Source organism: Polypterus senegalus, chromosome 9 (assembly GCF_016835505.1).
Source record: "Polypterus senegalus isolate Bchr_013 chromosome 9, ASM1683550v1, whole genome shotgun sequence".
Taxonomy (NCBI): domain Eukaryota; kingdom Metazoa; phylum Chordata; class Cladistia; order Polypteriformes; family Polypteridae; genus Polypterus; species Polypterus senegalus.
In genome coordinates this window covers 105648811-105668837 of record NC_053162.1, presented here as the reverse complement: position 1 = coordinate 105668837, position 20027 = coordinate 105648811, and the positions used below count along the sequence as shown (strand labels likewise).

Sequence of the window (20027 nt, the reverse complement as noted above, 5' to 3'; positions counted from 1 at the left end):
TGGACCATGGTGAAGACAGTCATCAACAAGTGGAGAAAATATGGTTCAACAGTGACTCTACCAAGATCCTTCCAAGACTGATGAGAAGACAAGGAGAAAACTGGTCAGGGATGCCACCAAGAGCCCTACAGCAACAGCAAATGAGCTGCAGGGTTTGTACTGGCTCTTCCCTACATGTGACAACAATAAATTATATAGTTCATATATCTGGCTCATGGACTAGTGTAGCAGGACAAAGGCCTTTTGTCACATCCTAGCCTGGTTGACTTTGCAAAAAGGTATACCCAGTCTCACACAACCATGTCGAAAATGTATTGTGGGGTGATGAGACCAATGTTGAACTATTTGGCCATAATTACAAAAAGCTATGTGTGGCACAAAAATAACACATCACATCATCAAAAGAGCACGATACCCACATTGAAGGATAATTGAGGCAGCATCATGCTTTAGGGCTGCTTTTCTTCAACTGGACCTGGGGCTTGGTAGATGGAATCATGAATAGCTCCAAGCATCAATCTATTATGGCACAAAACCTTCAAACATCTGCTGGGAAGCTGAAGCTGACGAGGAACTTCACCTTTCAACATGTTGACCCAAAGCATGCATCAAAATCAACAAAGCAATGGCTTCATCCAAGGAGGATCAATGTTCTGGAATGGCTCCGCCAGAGCCCAGACCTTAATCTAAATGAAAATCTGTGGGGTGACCTGAAAAGAGGTCAGCACAGGAGATGCCCTCGCAATTTGACAGATCTGGAAATTATTTGCAACCTGCAAGCCCAGATGTGGCAAAATGATAGACTCTTACCCATAAAAAGTGATTTCTGTCATAAAATCAAAAGGTGCTTCAACTACGTATTAGTTTAGGGGGTGTGCACACCAATGCAGCTAGGTTTTTGTATATATTTTTTTTCTTTTTTCACCAAACATTTTCTGATTTGTTTTCACCTTCTTTGTAAGATTACAATTTTTGTAATAAAGGTGAAATAAATTCTGATAGGATTTATCTTGGTTTCATTTTTTTATTACAATAAATCTGAGATTTTGTCAGGGTGTGTAAACTTTTTATATCTGCTCTGGCATAATATTTATAATGACATAGATTTTCAGTGAGGATAGAGCTTTTCTGTTGTTATACTTTTAAACTGCAACTTATTTGCTCACCTTATATAGTGGAGTTAGGAAGAAAAAAAATTTTTTGTATATCTCACTATTTTGCATTACAGAATAAGCCGTTTGTTTAATGGAACAGAGCCTATTGTTCTGGACAGCTTAAAACAACACTACTTTATTGATCGAGATGGAGAAATTTTTCGATACATTCTGAGCTTCTTACGGACTTCTAAACTGCTTCTCCCAGAAGATTTCAAGGTAAGAGAACATGCATTTCTACTATCCCGTGCCTGATTTTATTAGTGCTTATACTATTATAGATTTGCTTGCATTGAGAAGCAGTTGTTTTTATACGTTTCAATTCCTGACTCTGTGTGTGTGTGTGCGTGTGCGTGTATGTTTTTTCAGAATTCACTGAATACACAAATCACTTGAACATTGCTAATGTTGTCCTACTATGTTCAAAATGATATAGCTGAACCTGCTAACTTTAAGCTATAAGGTTAATAATGGAAGCAATGTTAGAAGACAAACTAGACAAGTAGGTTTATGCATTAGTGGTCAGTAGTGTTCAATGAGTGTTTTCCTGAGAATTTATTGTGTGACCTGATTAGATTTATTTTTCCCAGCACCTCATGATGCTTTACAAAGCCAGTGTAATATCAGAGAGCTGTAACAGCTATGCGCTGTAATATCATTGCTGATCTACATTGCATATATGTGACATCACGACCTGCTCAGTACTCCAGCTGGATTTCTGTCCTGCATATGTTTAAAAAAAAAAACTTGCATCATTTACATTTGAGAGCTATGTTAGCTGACCAGAATGAGAATATTCTGAGTACTTCCACCAGATATTTAACACTGATCCCTGTTCGAGCACAGCATTGGCGAATTGCACAACCATATAATGAAATTATGAGTAAAAATAATCCTTAAAGGAACCCTCTCCCACCCCTCGTCAGAAAATACAGAAGATGCTGTGAAACAATAATAATGGAAGATTTATTACTATATACAAGGTGTTTCTTTCTTCTTGATGGAAGAAAAAATTGCAAAGCATATGTACAGATTCACAGGAAACAAAGACATTCCTGCTGTGCATGGAGCCATGACTTCAAACAATTGAAAGAGCCAGTCCCGCACCACTGATTTGTGTCATAGTCAATGTGTGCCCCAAGACTGTAACTTTGTGAGTGCAATGATCTATGTTTTATTTACTTATTTATTGTTTCTGGCCATTTGTTGTATTTTGGTTGTGATGTTCATTTTGTTTGCATTTTTAGTTGTTTAAGGCACATTGGCATAGTGGTTAGTACTGTTGCCTCATAGCGCAGGTCACATTTTTGGCCATAATAATTGGTCCAGCCTAGTGAGCAGACACTTTCCTAGCTCTCTGGGACACTTTCCATCATTATAATCCTCTTTCATCACTAGCTGGTAGTTAGCATGAGTTTAGGCAGAGGAAATTGGAAATGAACTCATGAACAACACACAGACTTTCAAAGTTGTATAGCACACTTTTGAGGTCACATCTGTTATGCCTCCTCCAGTTTTATTCTTTACAGTATACCACAAAAAGGACACAAACATTGTTAGAAAAAGTCTAGAGATGAGAAGTATGATACTTATTTAAGGCCTGTCAAGCATAATTTATGAGGAAAGATTTAAAGAGTTGAAGAGTTAATGAGTTTTCCGAAAAGATTAAGGGGTAACAAAATCAAAGAATTCAACATTTTTAAGGGTATTACTAGAGTGAATGCTACCTTTAAATATAAAATCAATTCTTTTTCAACAACATTGTAGAAGGATGATTGGAAAGGTTCAATGTTAAAAAATGTTAGGAAATATTTCCTCACTTAAAGAACATTATGTACACAGAAGAAGTTACCAAGTTGTGTGTGTGAAAGCCAAATTTTCATATGTTATCAACAAATGGATACCACAATACTGTTTCTGGTGCCTCTAACAGATTATTAAAAAGGTTTGGTGATAAACATAATCATAAAATACTCATGAGTGCCATTTTTATTTATGAAGAGTGTTGATCAACAAGACTTTAAGGATCATACTTTAGTACAGTGAAAATGGCACCAGTACATTTGGAGGATTTTTCTTCTGCAACCATCATAATGGCATCAGATGCTTTCATGGACCAAAAAAGCATGTGGTTCTCTACCTTATATACATCAAGATCCTTCTTTTGTAGCAAATTATATTTTTTCTGCACCAGTCGAGCTACTGTCTTTTTTTTTACCTCAGCCAAGTTGCAGGGTAAGTGGTCTTTTCTGATACATGAATAACACAAAGGCGCAGTGTTGTGAGGTCTTCTTTAAACTGGCATATTTCATTCTCATCCCATAACAACAACAAATATCTAAGAAACTCAGAGCTATTGAGAGATGTTTTATGTTAATTTACAATAATAAAGAATGTAAGGGCTACCCTTTATTTGTTTACTAAACAAGATCATATGATAGCATAGAAAGACATTAGACTAGCTATATGCTGTCTGTCATGAGCCTAAGCCTTTTGCAGTCATTACATATACACTCGAAACAGTCTATAATCTGAGATCTAAGGGTTTGAGTTGAAATATTGTTATTGATTTTTTTGTTTCGATTTGAGAAGAAACAAAGAAGCAAAAAAACAATCTCATTGATAATATTTTAGTATTTCAAAGTTTCAAAGAGGGGTATACAGTCTCAGAATTTGAAATATATATTTTACTTATTTGATTTATCCTTAACTTACAAATTTCAACTTTCGTACCTATGTCACTTACATTACCATGATTTGAATAATAAAACATCTACTTTCTTCTTTGTTAATTGGCATGATTATGACCCTTTTTATTTGAAATATATTCTTGATGTATTCTTGAGATTGTTATGCAGAGATTGCACATTTACATATGTTATTAATGGAGAACATATCATATAAAGAAGCTGATAAGGTCTCCTGGGAGAATCAGAGGAAATTGCATAGTGATACATATGAAGAAGGCAAGATATGAGTACCAGTATCCCAGTTAACAGCAGGGAAGATGCTGATGTTTATTTCCAATTTACCATTATACAGCATTCCTTATCCATATTATATATGATGAGTTCATTTAGAATTCTGTACAGTAGGTCCTTCCTAGAGTTGTGCCCTTAGACTTTATCCTGTGTTTGAATTATTTTGTATTGCGATATATTTTCTTTTTGATTTGAATTCTTGTTTTTGTTTTTTTACTTTTTTTTTGTCAACAGCCATACCCTCTACACTTCAGAACAGGGCATTCACTTGAAGCTAAGCATGTTTGGGCACGGCCAGTACTTGGATGGATAGATAGATAGATAGATAGATAGATAGATAGATACTTTATTAATCCCAAGGGGAAATTCACATATTCCAGCAGCAGCATACTGATATAAAAAAATATTAAATTAAAGAGTGATAACAATGAAGGTATAACAGACAGACAATAACTTTGTATAATGTTAACATTTACCCCTGGGTGGAATTGAAGAGTCGCATAGTGTGGGGGAGGAATGATCTCCTCAGTCTGTCAGTGGAGCAGGACAGTGACAGCAGTCTGTCGCTGAAGCTGCTCCTCTGTCTGGAGATGATCCTGTTCAGTGGATGCAGTGGATTCTCCATTATTGACAAGAGCCTGCTCAGTGTCCGTCGCTCAGCCACGTATGTCAAACTGTCCAGCTCCATGCCTGCAATAGAGCCTGCCTTCCTCACCAGTTTGTCCAGGTGTGAGGCATCCCTCTTCTTTATGCTGCCTCCCCAACACACCACCGTGTAGAAGAGGGCGCTCGCCACAACCGTCTGATAGAACATCTGCAGCATCTTATTGCAGATGTTGAAAGATGCCAGCCTTCTAAGGAAGTATAGTCAGCTCTGTCCTTTCTTACACAGAGCATCATTATTGGCAGTCCAGTCCAATTTATCATCCAGCTTCACTCCCAGGTATTTATGGGTCTGCAGCCTCTGCACACAGTCTAGGAAAAGCTTGGGTTGCTGCTGGAAGAGGTGTTGGTGAGGCCATCAGGAGGCACTTACCCTGTGGTCTGTGTGTACACCCCAATGCCCCAGTACATTGCTGGGGATACTGTGCTGCAAAAATGGTGCCCTACTTCAGAAGAGATGTAAAACTAAGGTCCTGACTCTCTGGGCATCTTTCAAAAAAGTATAGGGTTTATTCTGATGTCCTGGCTAAATTACCCACAATGACTTAATTCATTCTGGCCCCCTAATTGGCTATCTCACTCATCCCTTCACCACCTTCCAGCTAATGTGTGGTGACCATATTAGCACAATAATTGCTGCCATCGCATCAGACTTATTGCATTTTTGGGACAAGCACTGAAATGTCAAGTAAGCCTCATCATCTTGCTGAATTTTGTGAGTGGATTCATTTAACCTCAGTTCATTTATTTTTAATAGTACATTTACAAACAAAAAAACACTGCACAGATTTACAGCTATGATAACATAACATTTTCAACCCTGCTTGATCCAGTTCAGGGTTGCAGAGGCAGAAGCCTATCCTGGTAGCACTGGGTATATCAGTCCATCACAGGACTCACTCATACACATCCACACACTCACTTCAATTAACAGAGAAGACATCAGCAAGGCTTTGAGGATATGGTTATTGAGGCCAAGATGGTATTTAGCTGTCTAAGTGGAGAATAGGCTATTAAATATCAAGGACTGGGAGATGAAGAGTTTTTTTCAAAGATCATTCAGAATGGAAGGTTATGTAATTGAACCGAGAATTTGTTTGCAACAAGGTTCAAAACAAACCAATGATTACATTACTGTTTGAAGTGGGACCAAAAATACTCTGGTTATAATGATACACTAGCATTCGTTTGAAGAATGTGGTGTGACATCCCCAAGAAACTTTAAACACCACGCATACAACATAATAAATGGTGCCAGTACTGGAACAGGTGCTGGTGAATAGTGACCCACTTCAAGTACCAAAATAAAAACAAAAGTTAGAGTTAAAAAAGGGGGTCCAGATGTTCTAATGTACTTATACTAATTTTTTTCTAACAAATATACCCATGCAATTATGTGTTGTTTCTTATCCAAAAAGTTGGATACCATATGCTATTTGCAACCATTTTAAATACTGTGTGAGTGATAATGTCATTCATGGAACCAATGCCTTGATACGTGACTAGCAATGGAGTGTTTTTACAATTAATATATGGTGGCCACCATCACAATACAATTTAAAATGGAGTTACCTAAGCCAATCGGAATGATGTGGTGATAGCAAAAATAAAATAATGATAAATATAAATAATATAAAAGTAATCATAACCAATGAAATAATACATATAAAAAGTATTCTCCCTGGGAACATTTATGGCAGTGGGAGGAAAACTTGAACAGGCACAGTGGATTACACAGGATTGCAATCACAGGACCCTGCTCCCTCACCCCCCACAAATACAGCAGTTAAAATAAAACAGAACATACAATAAAATGCAAATAACCTTGCTCAACAATAAAAGAACACAATACACATATATAAATATACAGTACTGATAGACATTTTATTCAAGTTATTAAAATGTGAGTGTTAATAATAGGTTAAGATATAAATAGTGGAAGCTAAAGCTAGCTGGCAACTGAAGCGAAAACACAAGTCTGAATGAATCTATGACATATTCTATAGAAATCAACATTTGGCAGGTCAGCCTTACTGTCCCATTGCTCTTTGGACATTAATGAATATACTCAAATGCAGACAAATTTCGAATCACTTTTGGAATATGAAGAATGTCTGATGCTGGGTCGGTTGTTGATGACAACACATCCAAAATAGTCATGAAAATGAGAGCAGCCTTTCTTGTCAAAATACTTTTTTCTCATATCTTTACTGATGAGTACACTTGGTTCTATATTCAGAGATGTGCAGGTTAATCTTATTGCCTTCTGTAGTTTTTCTAGTGTTGGTAAATGTGTTGCTGTTGTAAGGTGCCAGCCTTGTTCCCTATGTTCCAAGTCACCCCAACCCTGTAATGAACCAAAGAAGACTTGGAAAATGGATAGATGACTGGATGGATTATGCCTTACACTGTGCAGTACACTGGAAGAAAATTATGGAATTATTGTTTCAATTGGCTTCAAATATACATCTTACCTCATAAAACAAACCTTAAGGAAGACAGTATGCTCTGATAATTAATGATAGGTTTAATGCAAAAAGTTCAGTCTGTAATAATCAACTATCACCAAGCTGAGCTACTAAAATACCAAGAATGAACTCTAGAATGCTAAAGGAAAAAAATAACTATACACCCTCAAGTTTAGAATATAACAAAGCCAAATGTATTTAGAGTTTACATTAAAATTATAAACAAATACAGGTACAGGAATATATCTATATAACCAAAAAAAAAGGTTAGAATAAACTAAAGAATAGGAGCAAGGGAGGGAATAGTCTCTGTTTTCTTTATGAAATATGATCAATCTCACCCATCCCGTGGAACTTTTTTGCTGTATCCAATGCTGTTTGGTTTTTTTTCCTAAAGTCTGATAAAATCCAGTGATCCTAGACCATTAAGCAAATTAACTGGAAGCTTCTCCATTCCACTTAGAATTCCACAACCACTTTGTAATCCTTAATACTAGTCACAGCAGTTTAGTTTATAGGGCTGTTGCGCAAGATGGAGCATCTCCTTCTCCCCAGTAACTTCTGTTCTTTTTCCCCAGTTCTTTTTTTTTTTCTTCTACCATCCACAAGATGATGAACTTCTTGTCACACTTTACTTCACTATAAATGTCCTTCCTGTCTTCACATTACCCCAGGCAGACTTTTCAAAATAAAAACTTAGTAAGGAATTACAGTTTCCATAACACCCAAACCCTTCCATGTGAAAAATTATAAATTATGGTGGCTTTGTCGCATGACAGTTCAAGAACAGTGACCTTCTTGTATTGTGATCTTCAGACCTTACTTCTTGATTCAAATCTCAGTACAGCCATCAGGTCAAAGTGCCTTCCTTCTTCAGGTGATAAAAGCCTCATTGCAGTATTTACTTCCAATCAGAATTAGTTCTGGTTTCCCATGTGACCGTCAGTATGTGCAGAAATTCGAGTGACCTCTCCCACTTCATTCAAGTAACACTGGAAAAGATTCTAAAATAGGGAATAAGAAAATAATGAAAAAGTCAAGACATCAAGAAAAAACTACTTTTGAAGGGATTTATGCAGATTAAAAGATTAACTACTTGAGTGAATATTCAGTAATTAATTTTTGATGTGAATAACAGTGTCAGATTCAGATTTTTTTAAATGTGTCATTGTTACCCAGGACACATGGACATTTACTTTAACCATCCTTGGTTTTAATTATACAGAGGTCAGGGAGTTAATTTAGGCTATAGCATCCAAAATGCAACTTTTGCGTCAAATAAGTGGTTAAAATTACTTAGTGCAATATTCAGTTCCATTTTATTTCTTTTAAAAACAGGCACATAAAATAAAAAAAAAAATGCTGCCGTTATCCACGTAATGCTGTAATAAAAATGCAAAGAAAACATTGACAAAGGATGTGTATCTTTGGAGAAATCAACTAAGAAATCCCTGCCGGCTTTATATTTTCAGCTTGGAGCTATTTCCCTGTGTGTTTTGCAGAATTTATTGTAAAAGCATAAGAAAAATCTGAGAAGCTTGCTTACATATTGATGCTGAAGGAAGTCTGCCCAGAAGCACACCGCCAAAATTCGTTGACGCTATGGGTGCTTTATAACACCTTGCATGAAAAGACAGCCCAAGAGAAAATTGTATGAGGAAAAAAACGTTTTGTGTGAAAACACATTGTTCTTTTTTAATAAATAAAACAGCTATCAAATGAGTAACATTTTTTAACCTTTGCTCTTGGGGGTTTTAAAATGAATCCCACAAAAGCTAGTAATTTTTAGCGTATAAAAGTAGATGTAATTCCTGAAGTAATATATATAGACGGGCACTGAATTGTGTTTCCAGTAAAACATTATAACACATTTCTAAGTTTACATTGTATTGTTGATAAGATTAATTTGAATGTGCTTTTCTCACTTTTTCATTTTTACAGTTTTTTTTTTTAGAAATCAAGGTGGCATTATTATTGTCATCCTTTGATGAATTTACACTAGAGAGAAAGTACCTTAAACCCTTTACTTATTCTTCACAATGTTCTTCTTGATTTCTTAGTTTGTAACAATAACCGTTTATTATTTTTGATAAGGAATGCCATCTCTACCATACTATTCATCATTATTATTTCTATTCAGCAGTCATCATTTTCCTCAGGCTAGATAGATAGATAGACAGACAGATAGATAGATGGACTCTGAAAGGGTACTTGCTAAAAACTGCTACAGTACAACATGTTGTCCACATAAACCTTGAATAATGAAAACAGGCTGAGAAAAAGGTTGAAGAGAATTAATGTATTGGCACTCCAGTCACCATAAAAAAAACCTCACACTGTTCCAGTGTGGTGGTGAGGTGTCACTCATTGCACGGCTGCACTCAGGTCCCAATATGGGTGGTTTGTCGTGTGGTGGGTGCAGCAATGCTCTGTAATCAGCGCATGCTCCAAACCTCTTTCTCTGTCTCTCTCTCTCTCTCTCTGTCTCTCTATACTTTCAGAGACCTCTGGTCATCATCAAATAAGATACACAAAAACTAGTTTTACATTAACAATATCTTTTTTTTATAATTTTTATCTAACATAATTTTTCCTATATGGACCTTGTGTAGGAACTGTGGGCCTATATCTTTTTTTTTTTTTTTGTTCTTTATTTTGCCTTATCCAATTTCTCATATTAGGAATTTTTTAGTTTTCGCATACCCCTTGGAGTCAGAGCTCAGGATCAGCCATTGTACAGCGTTAAGTAGAGTAGGATATCTTTTGGTAGTGACAGGGATTCGAACCGGCAACCTTCAGGATACTAGTGCAGATCCTTAGCCTCAGAGCCATCACTTCACCCCAAATAGTGAGCTCCAGATGTATTCTAATGTAACTACACAAAGTTATATACTGTAGTTAGATATGCACTGATGTTGTTACTAAGGATCAGTTTGGAAATTACCACTCGAACATCTATCAAACTTTTATAACATCCCTTTAGACCAGAAATCTGCTGCCTAGCTTAGAGTGCAAGACTGGAACCAGCCCCAGGTAAGGCACCACTCTATCACAACCACACATATAGTGCCAAAGAAAACCTGGTTTTCAATATAAAAATGAATTCTGATAGAATTTAGTAAATAATCCTGTATAAGGACAAAGTAAGAAATTGAAAATAACTGAAGTCAAAACATTTCAGAATGGACTGTTTAACACAAGTTAGATCTCGAGTATTTTCTTGCAAAGAAATTGCAAACCTGGTTTATTATATTGGCAAAATACAAATAATATTAAAGGTTTGCATTTTTTTAACAGAACATTTTTGCATATAACTGTCATTAAAATATGCAAAGTGCTTAAATGTAGAACTGTTACTGTGTCATCCACACAAATTAATATATTCAAAATAAACCACATTGTTAAACAGATTCTTGGATAACAATGTAAAAAGTGTAACAAAAGAGTTTATTATGACAAACTTTCTAGAATTAGCCTTAAAATAGCCATAGTGCATGGTAAATTATGCATTATGCACTCTTACCACTATGCACTCTTCAGAACAGATAATCCACCTGAAGCTAAGCAAGGTTTTGGCCCAACTGTTTCTTGGATTGAAGACCATCTAGGAAAAGCCTGGATTTATGCTGGAAGAGGTGTTGGTGAGGCCATCAGGGGGTACTTACCCTGTGGTCTGTGTGTATATCCCAATGCCCCCTATAAAAATTGGTGGTGTCATTCAGATGAGCTGCAATACCAAGGTCCTGACTCCCTGTGGCCATTAAATGTCCCTAAATTAACCCAATGTCCTGGCTAAATTGTCCACCATGGCTGGATCATTCTGGGCTCCTAATCATCTCCTAATTCTAATTTGCTTATTTTTTCTCTCACCCCTTCACCACCTAGCAGCTAATGTGTGGTGAGTGTACTGGTGCAATAATGGCTGCCATTGCGTCATCCAGTTGGGTGCTCCACAGTGGTAATGGCTGAAGTGGTTCCTCTCTGTCTGTGAAAAGTGAGTAGTGAGAAAAGCTCTATATAAATGCAATTATTATTATTATTATTAATATTATTACGGTTGCCTTCTGTACCCCACTTCCCCATGTTAGAGCACAAACAGAGGAATGTGTCTCTATTCAGAATCTGCTTATTTTATTACAGGGTCAGGGTAAGCCACAGCCAATCTATACATTACTCAAATGTAATTCAGAAACTGTGGAAGGGACATTCTTCCCCATCCCCATTCACTGACATCTGGCCAATTTGATGCTGACAACATAACATGCATGTCTTTGTGATGTGTCAGAAAACCAGTGTACCAGATAATACTGGCATGGTGTAAGCATACAAACTGTACAAGGATATTAACTAGATTTGGATTCTTTACACCTTGCTTCTCCACTGTGTCTGTGACTCTACTGAAAAAAGGTGTAAGTCAATTGGTTATCATATTTACAGTGTTAAGATTACTGCAGTGCTTCGTCCATCATTTCATTTTCCTTCACTTTAACACTGTTATCCTGTTTTCTTGTGTTGTGTTTTAAGTTTAACTCCATTTGTTTACTGTCAATTGTGTCAAATGTCTCTTGGGGTGAAAATTCACTGGGGCATTACCTACAGTTTGCTTCCGTCTTCTTTGTTTCCTCTGCTCTTGGTAAAAGACTGTTGGTATTCATTTGAAACTTCAATGTATCTTTTGAAACATCGTTTTTGTATTTGAGGATTAGCAATTTTGGCATTGGATTTTAAATTGTTTAAACTGTTGTCTATTTTTGTTCTTTCTGAATGACTGAGTATTTAATAATTATTTCATTGCTTATTAGTTTATTTCATTTCTTTTGAAGTTTTAGTAGAGTTTTTTAGGTTACTTTCTTGTTTATTGAAGCATTTAGTCATTTCAGCACATGTGTACCTGATCTCATACTAATAGTGCATAATTTATGTTTTTAATTTGTAGGCCTATGTGTTTATTGCAGTATTAGCCAGGTCAGTGCAGAGCCACAAAATTACTGTGGCCATTAGCAATAGAACAGAAAGGAGATATCGCAAATGTTAATTTTGTTGATAAAAACTAAGACAAAAAATTCTCATCAACGATATTTTCTTAGTGATGATAACGGAATGAAAACTAAATAAAAATGTGCCTTTAATGACGGAAACTGAGACGAATGCTTTTAAAATCATTGTTGACAAAAACTAAACAAAACCAAAATGTTAGAGACAGACAGCTGAACAGTGAGCAATGTGAATCTTTTAATTTGCACATCTCTATTACACATGGTATTACACAACAAATGACAACCATGAATGCAATGGTGCAGTTTTAAAAATTTGTAAGCACGCTTGTAATTGGATAACACTAAGTTTGGGCACCATCAGGAAATCATCAAGTCAGCCAGAATCCTGCTCCTCTGTCGGCCAACGTGATTCTTAGGCGAATAAAGCAATCAGACATATAGACCAACTTTAATTACAACACTGATGAAAATAAAACCCGATTTAAGCCACGTGGATTGAAGCTCACAGGAAAGAACACCACAATCCTGAAGAGTTGTCTAGAGGCACGCCATCCTGAGATTCATGCCAAGGTATGTATTGTAACATTATCTAGGTGGTGACTTGCCCGACACCAATACCATTACCTCTGGCTCTCATTCACCCTGCTAATACAAATATGTCTAGTCCGAATTGGGAAAACGTGCATGTTAATGAAAAAAAGCCAACATGCAGACACACACAGGATTTTGTTATTACCAGTTTTATCCCTTTACAAGTTACTTAATATAGTGAAAAGTCAAGCAAAATGGCACATTTTATTGGCTAAGTAAAAACATTACAATATGCCAGCTTTCGAGGCAACTCAGGTCCCTTCTTCAGACAAGATCTAATGTAATGTAATGATTACATCTTGCCTGAAGGAGTCGCCTCAGAAGCTTGCATATTGTAATCTTTTTAGTTAGCCAATAAAAGGTGTCATTTTGCTTGACTTTATCACTACATTCATAATGGCTAACATGGTACAACACCCTAGTATTACAAGTTACTTAAGAAACAGATTTGTGCAGCTTTGAGAGCGCAATCAGACATGAGTTGTATGTTTAGTTTGCAGTGTCATGAGAAGTCAAGCAAAATCACACCTTTTATTGGCTAACTAAAAAGCTTTCGAGGCAGCTCAGACCCCTTCTTTAGGCACGATGTAATACAGATACTGGAGTTCCCTGTGTTTATATAGACCCTAGGACAGACACTACATTAGAAAACCTTTAAGTGAGACATCTTAAATGTAAAAAATGAATACACCTCTTTAGGCTAAGATTCATTAAGAAGGAGAGGAGAACAATGTATAGGCCAGATCTTTGGACAAGATAACTGTCCAACAAAGTCTTTTGACGTTTCTAATGAGTTTTTCAGTACAATGTGTATATGTAGCCAGGTTGTGTGGGTCAGTCCGAGAGAGGCAAACAATCCTTGTATCTGGCCATAAAACTCTTGTCTCTATTCCAACCATGTTATAGAGAGGAAAGAATTGGAAGTTAAACTCAATGCTAAAATTTAACACATTACAACATTACAGCAGTCATAGCAATTAAAAAATCGAGGGATGTTTCTAATGAAGTGGCTATTTGGCTTCTCTACATCACCGTTGAAATGCAGCTGCTCCATTTGTTAATACTAACATAATATGTATTTAGGATTTCAGTCCTTGAAGTGCTTGAAGCACATCTCCCAATTGATACGATATGTGCATGTCGAGTATGGCAAAACAGCACTGCTTCATTGTTGAATACAAATCTGAAGACACTAAATTTGTGTTTTTTGGTTTTCGAGGGCAAGCTCATTTTTATGAGCATAACCTCTAAAATGTGAAGAACATAGTAAAAACACTTATGTCATATATTAGAATGGTACATTGGTGAATGTAATGCAGTCTGTCAGTTATGATTAATTGACTACATGTAACTTTTGTAATTGTAAATTTGCACACAGGCTAAGTAGTAACAAAGTCTGATCACTCACTTTGGAAACAGCCTAGCAAAGGCTTTTTTACAATTCTGAAATATTGGAAAAATATGAAAAATATGACTCATTCGTTAAATGTTACTATTTAGTGAGTTTTTTAACAAGCTAATAATGTAAGTATAAATCTTACAATGGCAAATGTTGCAACCCTAAATGAGTGATTCTCTAACAAATCAGATTTTAAAAGTATTTGCTACAAAAACAGCTTTTAAGGGTATGTTTAAATATAAATTTCCTAAATTATTTTGGGATTCACTAATTCAACAGTACAGATATAATAATGTTTGAATTTTTATCTTCAATACTATTTTAAGCAGTATTTTTCAGTTGCTGAAGTATAAATATCAGAGAATAAATTCAAAATATGCATATGGTCAGATAAATCAGGTAGTCCATGATGATCTCATTCTTTACAAACCTGATGCCGAAATGAAATTTGTGTTGCTTGGTCCAGCCTTTTTTGGTAAAATCTTATAGCAGCATAACTAAGGCATGTTGAATGCCAAAAAACTGTGATGATAGACCAGAGCCTCCATTATCTGACCAAGAGCTTTTGGAGTAAATCCTTTCTACACCTACTCTTCATTTTATGTTCAGTAATCACTACATGTGGTTTGGCTTCTTAGTGTACATGTTAGTATAATAGTTTAGAGCAGTGGTTCCCAATCCTTTTTCTCTCCCGTACCCCTTGATTAGGCTTTTCACTTGTGAGTACCCCCTCTTTTCATTACTCCCACCCATCCCACAAAAACGTTTCTTTATTTTAAATTTTCTTAGGTTAGCTAAATAATCATACAGCTCAAATTAACCTAATGACATTTATAGGCTTTTATTTTGGATTTTACATTTTACAATTTATTTCAATTTTTTATAATAGCAGCCTAACATAAGATCAAAACAAATACAAACAGCATTAAAATAATGTTTACCCACATTAACCTATGATGAAAGTACATAACAATTATTGATCTTGATATACAAGTCTTCCAATGTGGCTCTTAATAATTTTAATGCGATCCTTGAGTTTGTTTCATGGATCCGAGTTTTAATATCAGGTTCAAATGAATACACATATAACCTCAAATCAGGAGCTGTGTCAAGCTTGTTGCGATATGTATTCTTAATATATGCTCTTTCGACAAGCTTTGTGTTCGTGAAAGGTAATAAATATTTTATTGCTTTATCACTGAGTTCTTGGTACTCTTCTTTCACTGCTGCCCAGAAGTCAATGACATTTCTTTTTTGAAATCAGATTGTAAAAAAGAATCAGTCGAAAGTTCAATCATTTTTGCTTTTTCAGAAACTGATAGTTTTTCGGCTTGTTGAAAAAACAATCCTTTGAATGGATTTAAAATCCAGTTATCTTCACTATTTCGCTTTGGAAAATACTGTCTGAATGACACCTTAATTCCTTTTAAGTGAGCTATTATACTACTTTTTACTTCTTTTCTCAAAAACTACACACTGGTCTTTTTTGATACATGATTCCCAAAAATCCAATTTCTTGATCATAGATTCGATTTTGTCAGACACCTTAATGTTAGTTATGGAAATGTTTGGTAATCCTAAGTTTAATTTACTTATTTCTAAAAAAATATAACACAAGCTGTTGAAGCCATTCACTTTCATAAAACTTAGAGCTTAACTCAAAAGGATGGTGTTCAAAAAAAACATGAACTTCATGTCTCAATTTAAACCATCTTGTGAGTACTTTTCCTCGTGAAAGCCACCACACTTCTGTGTGTAAAAGTAATGTAGTGTGGAGACTGTCTATCTCTTCACACGAAAATTTGAATAGTCTGGAGATGTTGAATTGGCCTTAATAAAATTAACAACTTTGACGGATTGATTGAGCACTTCCTTCATTGAATCTGGCAGGGGTTTGGACGCTAGGTTTTGTCAGTGAATACAGCAATGACTCCAAGCTACATAGGGAGCGACTTCTTTGATGCAACTGCGTAAACCTGTATAACAGCCAGTCATAAATTTTCCGCCATCTGTGCAAACACCACAGCAATTGGCTCAATCAATTTCCTTTTCACAGAAATAACACTGAATGACATTAAATATGTCCTCGCCTTTACATCTTTCAGTGAGAGGACAGCAAAGCAAAAAAAAAATTTCAAACATGTTATCATTTAAATATCTTGCAATAACGAGCAAAATTGACAGATTGGAAACATCAGTGCTTTCAACCACCTGTATTGAAAAGAAGGGACTCCTTTTTATTCTTTCAATTACTGTAGATTCAATGTCGTCAGACATTCCTTAATTCTCAGAGAATTTCAGAAGGGAATATTGTTTATTTTTCAGACATGGTCTTCACCGAACATACATTGAACAGCATCTTTGATACAAGGAGATATCAAATTTTCAGTGATTGTATGATATTTATCACTTTTAGCAATACAGTATCTTATTCTGTACAATGCTTCAACATTGAAGTTTGATTAGGGCCTACCCAACCCTAATTGGATGTTTTTCCTCTAAATGGCGCATCAATAAAGATGGTTTCATGCTACCATTAGACAATATCTCTCCACAAATGATTTCGGCCAGTCTTTATCTTCAGTAATCAAAAGAATATTTTCTCTTCTTTAGTGGAGCAGTGATGTTTTGAGTTTTTTTAATAGTGCTAACTTTATCTCTTGCAAGAACAGGCCTATCAGTCACTGCACCCTGGTCCCCTTGCATTTGTAAATCATGAGACTGCTTTGAAGTACTTGCAGCTGCCGAATCAGCAGGTTGAATTTCAATGCTAACTGTAGCTCTCTTAAGAGTTCCAGTTTTCAACCACTTTCCCATTTTGGGGCACAAAACAATATCAATAGAAAGTCACTCAAAACAATGAGTACAGTAATAGCTAAATACTTTAAACAAATTCAGCACTCATAAAAAAAAGGATCTAGGCCTATTAATACATGTTACTCACTTGATGCCCAATCGAACACTAAAATGATAAACTGATTTCAATTACAGTGACAGTTTTGGAGAAGAGGGGGAGCAATCGTGCAATATGACTAGTGGTGGGCAGGTCTAGTGACAACTTTCACATAAGTCTCTCTTTGTAAATCAAAACTCTATGACTTTGTTTTTTTTTATCTTAACTCATTGTTTTTGGTGTTTTCTGCCATTACCAATATTATTTTCATATACCCCCAGGCTGGTTTAGCGGTACAGTATATTCTGTACATATTCATATTAAACAAGATATCCATCTGATTTTGACTTACTTTTATTTTTAGTAGATTAGAAACAATTTACTTTTTTTTGACTAATCTTAATGATTTTTTTGTTGACTAAAACTAGACTAAAGCTAGCAGTAACTAAACTCACACATTAGTCAAAAGACTAAGACTGAAACCAAATCAAAATGTACTGTATAGTCAAAAATAACACTGATCATAAATACCAAAACAAAATGCCCTTGTGGACAATTTTGATTCTGTTTGTCAATTCATTCAAATCTAAGCATGTTTTTTCTTCACCAGGACTGATTTAAATGACTATTGTGTCTGTAAAAGACTTTTTAGAAAAGTGAGAACATTTCTGAACAGTATTTTCAGCACAAAGAGAATCTTCAACCAGCATCACTGCAGGGGCAAAGAATGGACCTACAAATGGATTTATGGAAATGCCCATCTAAATTACCCAAACTGAACAATTTGCAACTTAATTTTAACCTAGAAAAGGGAACAGATACTGACACATCATTAGCTGTTAATAAGTAAATAAAAAGCAGGCATATCCCTATAGCTCCACTGGCTAGGGTCCCACCAATGTGATGTTCTCTTGACAGTAAAAGTCCTGCATATTATATGAATATGCTATTAAAGAACCAAATAAAGAGAGACCATTTTTTTCCATATAATATGTTCATAATAGGTGATTTACTCTGCTAATTTCAACAGGGTGAACTAGAGTTAACACCCATGAATAGGCCCTTTCATTTAGCCCACCAGTTTATATGCACATTTTTTAAAGTAAAAATACCAGTGCCTGATTGTGGTTGACAATGAATGTCAACTTTAATATGCATGGCAGTCAACGCTGAATTAAAAAAATAGCATTAGCTGTAATAAATTTCAATTTTCATGGAACCCGATACTGATACTGTATGTTAACTTTAGTTTTTAAACAAATTAATTCAGTGATGAGCTGGCAGACACACATTTTTGGCATGTAACTTTCAAGGTAACCTGGATTTTATTTTCTGACAGTAACAAAATTCTATTATTTCCTAACTGAATTGACAGCCCTAGTTGTTATTTTCTGGACTCATTAATGCTCAGTTATTATGCAATGACTAAACCTTTGCACCCCTTTTGTTACCTTTTATATAGCCTGACACCTAAGAATACTGTATTAGAAATGTAAATCTTGACAGATATGACCACAATTTAATTTTTAGCAAAACAACTTTTCATTTTTCATCTATACTAAATCTAGTGCTGTTGAAAACAATAAATGCTTGGATCTCAAAGTCAATATGTAGATCATTGCATTCAATAGAGGAGTACAGCAAACCCCAAATTTTTGAGGTGCAAAGCGGTCATAAACAGATTGGAGTACAATTGTGCTGCTACACTTTGGATATAAGGGATGGATGACGTTAGTCTAATATTGAAATACATTAAATGTGTTAAAGATGGAACTGAGTTTGGCATCCGCTTGGTAAACTAATTCCCAATAAAGAATTAATAATAATAATACATTTTATTTATATAGTGCCTTTCCCATGCTCAAGGCGCTTTACAGAGTTTAAGAAAGAATGGCAGAGTATACATAGAATTGTACTAAACCAGATAAATAAATAAAGAAGAGTAAGATAGTAAATTCAGAGAAAAGCCTAACAGAGAACATAATTGATGGTCTACAACATACACACAGGTTACATGAGCATTTTGACATAGAGGTAAACTGAGAGAAGGGTAATAAAGTCAGGTTGAGCTAAAAGCCATCCTGAACAGATGAATTTTGAGTTGGTTTTTAAAAGAATTCATGGAGTCAGCTGATCTGATTAATTTCGGTAGGTCATTCCAGGGTCTGGGCGCTATACAGCTGAAGGCCCTGTAACCCATGTGTGGGGCACAACAAGATTGCCAGAGTCAGAGAACCTTAGTGGGTGGACAGGCACATAGTGATGGAGAAGGTCACTGATGTAGTTTGGTGCCAGGTCGTTTAAGGCTTTGTAGGTTATTAGTAGAATTTTATATTCGATTCTGTAAGACACAGGGAGCCAGTGAAGGCAAAGCAGGATGGGTGTGATGTACTCACTGCTGCTGGTCCATGTAATGACCAACAAGATGGACTGGAAGGAGCTCATTTTATTAAGTTGCACTTTAGTCCCAATTTGCAGGAGTTCAATTTTGTTGCAGTATAAAGAGTTCTGCTCCATCCAGGTTTTAATTTCACTAAGGCACTTGTGAGCTGAGAAAGCTCTGATGAAGTTCCACTTTTAACATTGACATACAGTAGAGTTGAGTATCGTCTGCATAAAAATGATAACCCAGTCCAAAGCTATGAATAATATGGGCAAGGGGAAGCATATAAATACAGAAGAGAAGAGGGACAAGGACAGAGCCCTGAGGAACTCCTTATGTGACTGGCGCTGAGCTGGATCTGTTGTTGCCAAGACTAACAAACTCTTGCCTATTAGTCAGATAGGACTTGAACCACTGGAGGGCAGTGCCAGAGATACCCAGCATGTTCTCCATTCTGGACAGAAGAATGTCATCTCTGACAGTGTCAAATGCTGCACT

General features: G+C 35.8%; 1 protein-coding gene across 2 annotated transcripts in view; it reads left to right on the top strand.

The window, feature by feature from the left end:
- LOC120535614 (BTB/POZ domain-containing protein kctd15) overlaps positions 1 to 20027 on the top strand; it is a 125188-nt gene that overhangs the window by 43262 nt on the left and 61899 nt on the right. For both annotated transcript variants that reach the window (XM_039763565.1, XM_039763567.1), the window contains exon 3: positions 1229 to 1373. In XM_039763565.1, the coding sequence (XP_039619499.1) occupies positions 1229 to 1373 (145 nt within the window). The remainder of the gene's footprint in view (positions 1 to 1228; positions 1374 to 20027) is intronic.